The 10,967-nt window shown below is 34.8% G+C and overlaps 1 protein-coding gene across 1 annotated transcript in view; it reads right to left on the reverse strand.

The window, feature by feature from the left end:
- NECAB1 (N-terminal EF-hand calcium binding protein 1) overlaps positions 1 to 8,990 on the reverse strand; it is a 206,651-nt gene extending 197,661 nt beyond the window's left edge. The window contains exons 1-2 of the mRNA XM_036830071.1: positions 8,879 to 8,990; positions 8,370 to 8,478 (exon numbers count right to left, since the gene is read on the reverse strand). Of these exons, the coding sequence (XP_036685966.1) occupies positions 8,370 to 8,478; positions 8,879 to 8,990 (221 nt within the window). The remainder of the gene's footprint in view (positions 1 to 8,369; positions 8,479 to 8,878) is intronic.
- Positions 8,991 to 10,967: the final 1,977 nt, after the last annotated feature.

Consider the following 10,967-nt stretch of genomic DNA (forward strand, 5'->3'; position numbering starts at 1 on the left):
TGGCAAAAAGTGTACCTCTATAGGATGTAATAAAATAGTGCTTCTCTTAGTTATATACTCAGTTCTTTCTAATTTTTAAATTAAAAATAAATAAGGATAATGTGATATGTGAGAACTGCCCAGAAAATCTATATTAGGTGATTATGGAGAAATACTAAGAGAATAAAGACCAGGTGTTACTTACTAAGTCTGCCTAAGTTTTTTGCAGTATCTGCAAATACAGAGACTTTGTAGGACCATAAGGAAAAAGAAGGGGGATTATAGGCATGATTCTAGTGGAGTATGGGAAAACAGGAACATTGAGAATAGACACAATCAGATGGTCAAGAAGAGAGGCAGGTGTAGAGGGCTAGGTCCCTGGATAGGATACCTATTAAAACAAAGATTTCTCCCTGGCTTCAATCTTTTCCCATATAGATAGCTTCAGATTTTCCGGATTGACTCCACACTTTGTAGGAACTCTCTGGAGTTCAAACTCTACCAAGCCCCTTGTCCTCTAAAATATGAGATGGTAAGTGGAAGTCTTTGAGGCTGAGTAGGTGGTTATTTGATCTACAGGGGACTCAAGTTTTGCCTGCCCAGAATTTATTCCCCCTTATTTTGATAACAGCATCCTGGTTCCCTTTCACTTTATTTTTTCCTTGAAAACAGTGATTTTCCAGAGATGTACATGAGCTCCAAGCCAGGCTAACATAATTCAAGACCAGAATTTTGCTGGTACTACTCTGAAAGAAAACCAGTCTCTTGGGGTTTTTCAAGGTGGTGGCAATATGAACCTTGAGCATCTCGTAACCATCTTGACCTCTCAGCAAGAGAGTCTGCACAAGAGAATAGCCAAGATAGAGAAAGAAGAGGTGAGAGATGATAGACAGATTCCTAGAACCACTGTTGGAGCACTTTGCTCCAGCACACATGAAGCCTACCTCTGGACTTTTCAGATACATGAACCAGATAATTATTTCTTTAAGTCAGCTTAATATATGTTTCTGTCACTCACAACTAGTAAAGTCCTGCCTAGTACATCTTCTACCCTGTTGTGAATTCTGCTAAGTAAGGCTTAGGAGAAGTTGAGGAAAATCTATAAAAAGAATGTTATTCTCTCCCTCCTTAGTATCCTTGGCTCCTCTGGCTCCATGCCTCATTTGGCATATAAGCATGCTAAACTAACATCATTGACCACATGTGTCAGCTAACTTGTGCTTCTCTGTGGAAAACAGTGTACATCTGTTGGGCTTTGTCTTCTTATGCCAAAGAGGCGACTTAATGCCTGGACAGAGGTCAGCCTGCCATCTAGTTCTAACAGGTAAGTCTTGATCATAAAATGCTCCATCTGGACTCTTTGTTCTCTGTGAGTTTGCTCATGGGCAGTTTGGGCTTTGTCTGAATACTTGGCGTACTCTTCTGCCAGTGTTCCTTTGCCCTATCTATATTGCTTAAAACTCAACCCTGACACACACAGTGTGTCCATCACACTTTAGCCTGTTATTCTCTGGACTTTGATTTTCACTGTGCTCTCTTGACATACAGCTACACAACCTTTTTCCATTTTCTGATTTCATGACTCTAAGTCATGCCATACTTCCTTAGCTTAGCACTTGGGATTGTGGTCTGCCCTATCCTCCAGGCACTTGGTGCTGCTCTCTTAGTGTTCAGTGCTAGTTGAAGATGTATAGGCTACGTTAATAGGGAGATCTCTCTTACCCACTATTGGAACTATTGGAATTGCAATGACCTTTCTGGTCATAATGCAGTGCAGGCTTCGGTCTTCAGACCAACCTACTAAATACTTATTCCTTGGTTACTGATCCTGCTTTCTTTTCCTAATGCCCATAAAATGTATCTACTTAAGGAGGGTAATGGATAACTCAAGGGAGAAGGCAGTTTCATCAACCAACTAATCAAACTTTAAAATTTAACTGTTATGCACAAATACAAGATGAACGAATTTTCCTGTTTCAGAAGGAATAACATTCTGTCATCTAAAACAAACCCTTTTATATTATTACTCTCCAATTATTATGGGGCTTTATCTCATTATTGGTGCATAAAAACTGCCTTCAAATATTAGAAAGACTTATAAAATATTCATATTCTGCATGGCCCTAAGAAATAGAACATATTAAGGGAAACTTTAGAGAGAAAAATTTCAGTTTAGGTTAAGAAAGAAAATTTTAAACTTTCAAATCTAGCTCAAGATGGACTACGATTTTTTTGTAGGTGGTAATTTCTTTTTTCTTTTTTCTTTTTTGCTTTGGTGTGCTTCAGTGATTTAACAAGTACTGGGTTGAAATCCCAGTGCTCAGCATCCAAAAAAATTATTTTAGTCTGGAATAAGGAACACTTGATCTGAAGACATCAGTTGTCCATCTCTATCACAGGCTCCCATTTGCAGGCCCCGGGAAAATTTCCTGTGTGTTCACTGTCTGATATAACAGCAAAACTTCCGTCTGGTCTACTCTTTGGTCTATCCTGACAATCTGGAACTCCAAATTGCTATACTGGAAGAATCATTTTTGCCTCCAGGGGATCTTTCCCCCTGCCTGTGCTGTGAATCTCTTCTACAAGGAATTATGCTAATTTCTTCATGTATTCCTCTAACTGACTGAAAAATGTAGACAAGCTGGCTTTCTGATGAGTGAAAACACTTCTTTTAATGTTGAAGAATAATTGACTAGATTAGTTGCAGGTGTACAACATAGTGATTCAATATTGCTATACATTACAAAATGATCACAGTAAATCAAGTTACCATTTATCATCATACAATGTTATTACAATATTATTGACTGTATTCCCCATGCAGTACAATTCATCCCCATGACTCATAGCAATTCACAATTTTTAACAATATTTGCAGTTATTATAAAATATTAGCTATATTCCCTGTGCTGTCAACATATCCTTGTAGCTTATTCATTTTATACATAGTATTTTGTACCTCTTAGTCCCCCAACCCTATATTGACGCTCTCCCCTCTCTCTCCCCATTGGTAACCACTATTTTCTTCTCTACATCTGTAAGTCTGCTTCTTTTTTGTTATATTCACTAGTTTGTTGTATTTTTTTAGATTCCACATATAAGTGATATCACACAGTATTCGTCTTTCTTATTTTACTTATTTCACCTAGCATTATATCCTCCAAAAGTCCATCCATGTTGTTGCAAATGGCAAAATTTTATTCTTTTTATGGCTGAATAGTATTATATTGTATGTATATACCACATCTTCCTTATTCATCCATCTATTGATGGACTCTTAGGTTGCTTCCAAATCTTGGCTATTGTAAATAATGCTACAGTGAACATGGTGGGGTGCATGTATCTTTTTGATTTTGTTTTCTTCAGAAAAATACTCAGAAGTGAAATAGCTAGATTGTATGGTAGTTCTATCATTAATTGTTTGAGGAACCTCTACACTATGTTTTCCATAGTAGCTGTACCAAATTGCATTCCCACCAAGAGTGCATAAGGTTTCCCTTTTCTCCACATCCTGATCAACATTTGCTATTGGTTGTATTTTTGATAGTACCCATTCTGACAGGTGTGAGGTGATATCTCATTGTGGTTTTCATTTGCAGTTTGCTGATAATTAGTGACCTTGAGCATATTTTCATGTGTCTGATGGCCATCTTTATTTCTTCTTTGGAAAAATATCTATTCAAGTCCTCTGCCCTTTTTTATTTGGTTGTTTTTTTGAGGTTAAGTTGTATGAGTTCCTTGTATATTTTGGATACTAACTCCTTTTCTGATATATAGTTTGAAAATATCTTCTCACATTCAGTAGACTGCCTTTTCATTTTGATGATAGTTTCTTTCACTGTGTAAAAGCTTTTTGGTTTGATGTAGTCTTATTTATTTATTTTTGCTTTTGTTTCCCTTGCCTGAGGAGACAAATCCAAAAAAATATTGCTAAGACCAATGTCAAATAGCATACTGCCTGTGTTATCTTCTAAGGGTTTTATGGTTTAAGGCCTTACATTTATGTTTTTAATCCATTTTGAGTATATTTTTTATATGGCATGAGAAAGTAGTCCAGTTTGATTATTTTGCAAGTAGCTGTCCAGTTCTCCCAACACCATTTATTGAAGAAGCTGTCTTTTCTTCATTGTATGTTCTTGCCTCCTTTGTTGTAGACTAATTGAACATATAAACATGGGTTTATTTTTGGGCTCTTAATTCTGTTCCCCTGATCTATGTTTTCATGCCAGTACCATACTATTTTGATTACTGTAGCTTTGTAGTATAGTTTGAAATGAGGGAGTGGGATACATCCAGTGTTGTTTTTCTTTCTCAAAAGTGTTTAGATTATTCAGGGTCTTTTGTGTTTCCAGGCAAATTTTAGAATTATTTGTTCTAGTTCTGTGGAAATGGCCATTGGTATTTTGATAGGGATTACACTAAAACTGTAGATTGCTTTGGGTGGTATGGACATTTTAACAATATTAATTCTTCCAATCCCTTAGCACAGGATATATTTCCCTTTGTATGTTGTTATCTTCAATTTCTTTCATCAATGTTTTATAGTTTTCCAAGTGGGTCTTTTACCTCCTTGGTTAGATTTATACCTAGGTATTTTATTAGTTTTGATGCAACTGTCAATGACATAGTTTTCTTAATTTCTCTTTCTGATAGTTTGTTCTTAGTGTACAGAAATGCAACAGATTTCTGTATGTTAATTTTTTATCCTACAACTTTACTGAATTCACTGAAAGTTCTAGTAGTTTTTTGGTGGTGTCTTTAGAATTTTCTATATATAGTGTCTATACTATATAGAATTTTCTATATGTAGTATCATGTCATCTGCATACAATGACAGTTGTACTTATTCCTTCCAATCTGGATTCTTTTATTTCCTTTGCTAGTCTAATTGCTGTGGCTAGGACTTCCAGTACTATGTTGAATAGGAGTGGTAGAGTGAGCATGCCTTTCTCGTTACTGATCTTTGTGGGAAAAGTTTCAACCTTTCACTGTTGAATATGATGTTAGCTGTGCATTAGTTATTTATGCCTTTATTATGTTTAGGTATATTCCTTCTATACCTATTTTGTTGAGAGTTTTTAAAATCATAAATTGGTGTTGAATTTTGTCAAAAGTTTTTCTCCATCTGTTTAGATGATCATATGATTTTTATTCTTCCATTTGTTAACATGATGTATCCTATTAATTGATTTGCAGATATTGAACCATCCTTGCATCCTGGGGATAAATCTGGGATGAATACCACTTGTCATGGTGTTTGATCATTTTTAATGTATTGTTGAATTCAATGTGCTAAAATTTTTTTGAGGATTTTTGCACCTATGTTCACCAGAGATATGGGTCTATCATTTTCTTTTTCTGTGGGGTCTTTGTCTAGTTTGGTATCAGGGTAATGCTGGCCTCTTGGGATGAGTTCAGAAGCATTCCTTCCCCTTCAATTTTTTTTTTTTTTTTTTGGAATAGTTTGAGAAGGATAGGCATTAACTCTTCTAAATGTTTGAGAGAACTCACCTGTGAAGTCATCTGGTCCTGAACTTCTGTTTGTTTTTTACTGATTATTTTTCATTACTGGTAATAGGTCTGTTAATATTTTCTATTTCTTCCTGATTCAGTCTTGGGAGATTTATGTTTCTAGGAACTCATCCATTTCTTCTAGGTTGTCCATTTTATTGGTGTATAATTGTTCATAGCAATCTCTTATGATCCTTTCTATTTCTATAACATGGGTTGTAACTTCTTTTTCATTTCTTATTTTATTGACTTGGGACCTCTCTCTTTTTTTCTTCATGACTCTGTCTAAAGTTTTATCAATTTTGTTTATCTTTTCAAAGAATCAACTCTTAGTTTCATTGACTTTTTTTGTCTCTTTTTTAGTCTCTATTTCCTTTATTTCTCCTATGATCATTATTATTGCTTTCTTCATACTAACATTAGATTTTGTTGGCATTTCTTTTTCTAGTTCCTTTAGGTGTAAGATTAGGCTGTTTATCTGGGATTTTTATTCTTTCCTGAGGTAGGCTTGTATCTCTATAAACTTTCCTCTTAGAACTGTTTTTGCTGTGTCCCATAGATTGTGGATTGTTGTGTTTCTATTTTCATTTGTGTGATTTCCTCTTTGATTTCTTCAGTGGCTCATTAGTTACTTAGTATATATAACTGTATATATTTAGGTGCTCCCATGTTGGATTTAAATATATTTATGAATGTTATATCTCCTTATTGGATTTATCTCTTTATCATTATGAAAGGTCCTACTTTGTCTCTTGTTAAAGTCTTTGTTTAAAAGTCTATTTTATCTGATATAAATATTGCTACCCTGGTTTTCTTTTCATTTCCTCTTGCATGGAATACCTTTTTGCATCCCCTCACTTTCAGTCTTTGTGTGTCTTTAGATTTGAAGTGAGTCTCTTGTAGGCAGCATAGATATGGGTCTTATTTTTGTATCCATTTAGGCACTCTGTGTTGTTTGATTGGAGCATTTCATCCATTTACGTTTAGTGTGTTAAGTAGCTATTGATAAGTATGTATCAATTGCCATTTTGTTAATTGTTTTCAGTTCATTTTTATAGTTCTTTATTGTTCTTTCCTTTTTCTTTTGCACTCTTCCAATGTGATTTGATGCTATGTTTAGTGTTATTTTTGGATTCCTTTCTCTATTTTCTGTGTGTATCTATTATAGATTTGTGTTTGTGGTTACCATGAGGTTTATATATAACAATATATATATGTATATATATATATATATATATATATATATATATATACACACACACACACACATGATTATTATACTTTATTGATCTCTTAAGTTCAAATGCATTCTAACAATCCTGCACCCCCACTCCTCATTTAATATTTTTTATTTCACATTTTGCATTTTAAAAAATATCCCTTAACTACTTATGGTGGATTAGATGATTTTATTATTTTTGTCTTTTAAACTGCCTACTAGTTTTGTGAGTGATTGATATACCACATTTACTGTGTATTTTCCTTTACTGATGAGATCTTTACCTTCATAACTTTCATATTTCTGGTTGTAGTCTTTCTTTTCCACTTAGAGAACTCCCTTTAACATTTATTGTACAGCCATTTTAGTGGTACCAAACTCTTTTAGATTTTGCTTGTCTTAAAACAATCTCTCCTTCAAATCTGAATGTTACCCTTGTTAGGTAGAATATTTTTCATTATATATTTTTTCCTTTTGTCACTTTAAATATAGTGACATAACTGCTTTGAACATATTTGGAAAGAAAGAAGGAAAACATTGAAAATGTATCTTGTTGGTTAAATTTTCCTCTTTAACTTACAAGTTAAATTTTCCTCTTTCATCACATAAATAATATTCTTAAAATATTTTGCTTGATCATGAGAAGCAAATATTTTTTAGAAATATAATCATAGCTGTGCCTATAGTGCAACATAATAAAGCACTTTAAATTTCAAAAATTAAGTAAATCATTTCTTGCAAAATGACTCAAAAAATCCATCAGCTAAACCTACAAATTTTCAGAGCTCATATTTTATTTTGCTAGATTTGAAAATAAATCAAGTAGATCACTATATACATTGTTCAGAGAAAATTATGTTTCCTACATTACCTACATCTCTCAGGTAACACTGATTTGGAGTTCAGCACATCTGAATTGTCCAGATAATTGCTGCAGTTTCCTATTTTACTACAGTTATATAAAAATGGCCTTAGGACAATTTTTAAATGAAGCAAACTGAGATGAAATCTAAGAAACAAGGTAAAATTCTACTTTCTTATTTTTTTTTAAAGAAATTCCTAATTGTTTTTTTTTTTTTTTAGTTTTAATTTTTATTTATTTATTTATTTATGGCTGTCTTGGGTCTTCATTTCTGTGTGAGGGCTTTCTCCAGTTGTGGCAAGTGGGGGCCACTCTTCATCGTGGTGCACGGGCCTCTCATCATCGTGGCCTCTCTTGTTGTGGAGCACAGGCTCCAGACACGCAGGCTCAGCAATTGTGGCTCACAGGCCTAGTTGCTCCACGGCATGTGGAATCTTCCCAGACCAGGGCTTGAACCCGTATCCCCTGCATTGGCAGCAGATTCTCAACCACTGTGCCACCAGGGAAGCCCCTCTACTTTCTTATTAATGATAGAATTAGAATTATTTATAACCTATGCTTTGTTTTAATTCTGCAAACTCTTTATGAGAACTTCTTACAGAAGATCTTTATTTTCCAGTTCAAAATTCAGTTTTTCACAGCATTTCAATTGTTAGAAGCTATCTCAGAACTGAACATAGGTGTGTTACAAAATGTGTCCTCTGCAGCTTTACTCCCTCTCTGTTTCATTGGTATGTTCTTGTTTATGCCCTCTCTACTTTGTTTACAGAATCTAGTGATTAAAAAAAAGTTCCTTACTTGGTATTATGTGTATCAATGGTATGGAAGAGCTCACATAACTCTTCTCCACTCAGAACACCATCTGCAAAATATGCTTTGAATTCTTCAGAGGACAATTTTCCATCATCTAAAATGGTAAGAGCAAACAAAAGAGAAGCAAATCATTTCAATTTTGTATGTTATTATATCTTTTAATTTTTAACATTTTGCTCAAATGCTTGAACAGGTTTGTTTGTGCATACATACATGTATTCAAAAAGGAAGAACAATTTCAGGTGTTTAAAATAAAAAGTTACCCACCCAGACCCAAGAATGGTCACAGGCCCCCACCTCCTCCCTCCCAGACCCAAGGAGTGGCCATGGGTCTCTGCTGTCTCCCTCTTGGAATCCAGAAGTAGTTGTGGGCCCCTGCCACCTCCCTTCCAGATACCAGGAGTTATTGCAAGCCAAGAGTGGTTGCAAGCCACCACTGCCACCCTTGCAGTCCCCAGGAGTGGTTGAGAGCCCCCACTGCCACCTGCCCAAACTCCAGGAGTGGTTGTGAGCCACCTCTGCTCCCATCCTGTGTCCCAGGGCCATTCCTGAGCCATTGCCACCACTGAGAACCCCAGGACTAGGCACCAGCAGCCACATCTGCATACCCCCTATCAAGGGGATAATGACCAGCACATGCTGAGGAAGGAGGTGCCAGGCATGCATACTAAAAATAGCCCTCAGACTAAATATACTAAATCCATACAAGCTACACAGGGATGCTCCCACTTATAAATAGCCCTCCAAGACCAGAGTACATAATTGCTTCTCCTAAACTCACAGAGAGAAATAAAAGTAAAATGAAGCAGAGGAACCACTCTCAGTTAAAAGACCAAGAGCATTCCCCTGAAAGAACAAACAATGAAGCAGACCTCTTCAATATGATAGACACTGATTTCAAACAGGAGATAATGAAAATACTGAAGGAATTAAGAAGAGGTATCAATGGAAATACAGAGTACAGAAAAAAGAAACTAGAAACTAGAAAGAGGAACAAAGAAAAATTAGAAAACTCATTTGCCGAGATGAAAGCTGAGCTAAAGTCAATGAATAGCAAAATGAGTAATGCAGAAGAACAAATAAGTGACCTGGAATAATGGAATACTGAATAATGGAAATCATCCAATCAAGACAGAAGACAGAAAGCCAAATTAAAAAAGAAGAAGAAAGCAATACAAGAGACCTATGGCATAATATAAACTATGCCAACCTATGCAAAATAGGGATTCCAGGAGGGAAAGACAGCAAAAAGGGGATCAAAAATGTGTTTGAAGAAATTATGGCTGAAAACTTCCCAAACCTAAAGAAGGAAACAGATATCCAGGTACAGGAAGCACAGAGGGTCCCAAACAAGATAAACCCAAGCAGACCTACACTAAGACATACTACAATAAAAATAGGAAAAGCTAAAGACAAAGAGAAGATTCTAAAGGCAGTAAGAGAAATCAAAGAGTTAATTACAAGGGAACCCCCATAACACTATCAGCTGATTCCTCTATAGAAATGTTGCAGGCCAAAAGCAAGTGCCAAGATATATTTAAAGTCCTGGAAGGGAAAAATCTGCAAACTAGAATACTCTACCCAGCAAGATTATCCTTTAGAAGAGGAGAGATAAAAAACTTCCCAGACAAGCAAAAACTAAAAGAATACAGCAATATTAAACTTATCCTAAAGGAAATATTGAAAGCTCTTCTCTAAATAGAAAAGAAGTAAGAATATATAAGAAAAAGAAAATTACAATTGGAAAATAAATCACTTAAAGAAGTGATTTATTTAAGAAGTGATTTATTTAAGAAGTGATTTATTTATTTCCAAAAGTGAATTACAATTGGAAAATAAATCACTTAAAGAAGTACACTTAAAGTACACAGATTAAAACATTTTAATGAAATGTTTAATCAAAATTCATCAGAATGTTTCAAATTTTAATCAAAATATTTTAAAATCAAAAACATTTTCTGTGAAAGTGATGACAACCACAATGAATAGCAAAAGGAAGAACATGAAGATGTAAGAGAGGACATTAAAATCATAAAATGTGGGGGAGGAGAGTAAGAAAATGTGGATTTTTTTCCCTAGAATGTTTTAGAGCCTATATGACTACCAGTCGAAGGCAAGTATGTATAGGAAGAGGTTAACGTACTTGAAAAACTGTGTAACCACAAGTCAGAAACACACAATAAATTCACAAAAACCAAAAAGAGAACATAAGTATAATACAAAAGGAAAATCATCAAATGATGAAAGGAAAAACAAAAGGAAAAAGAAACGGACAAAGATGAAATATAAGATCAATGGGAAAATAAGGTTTTAAATGGCAATAAATATATATCTATCAATAATTACCTTAAATGTTAATGGACTAAGTGCTCCAGTCAAAAGACAGAGTGGCAGGTTGGATAAAAAACAAGAGTGTACAGTATGCTGCTTACAAGAGATGCACTTTAGGGCAAAGAACACAAATAGATTGAAAGCCAGGGGATGGAAAAAGATATTTCATGCAAATGGAAATGACAAGAAAGTGGGGGTTCCAATACTCATATCAGACAAAATAGACTTTAAAACAAAGGCCATAAAGAAAGA

The sequence above is a fragment of the Balaenoptera musculus genome, chromosome 17, assembly GCF_009873245.2.
Source record: "Balaenoptera musculus isolate JJ_BM4_2016_0621 chromosome 17, mBalMus1.pri.v3, whole genome shotgun sequence".
Lineage (NCBI taxonomy): Eukaryota > Metazoa > Chordata > Mammalia > Artiodactyla > Balaenopteridae > Balaenoptera > Balaenoptera musculus.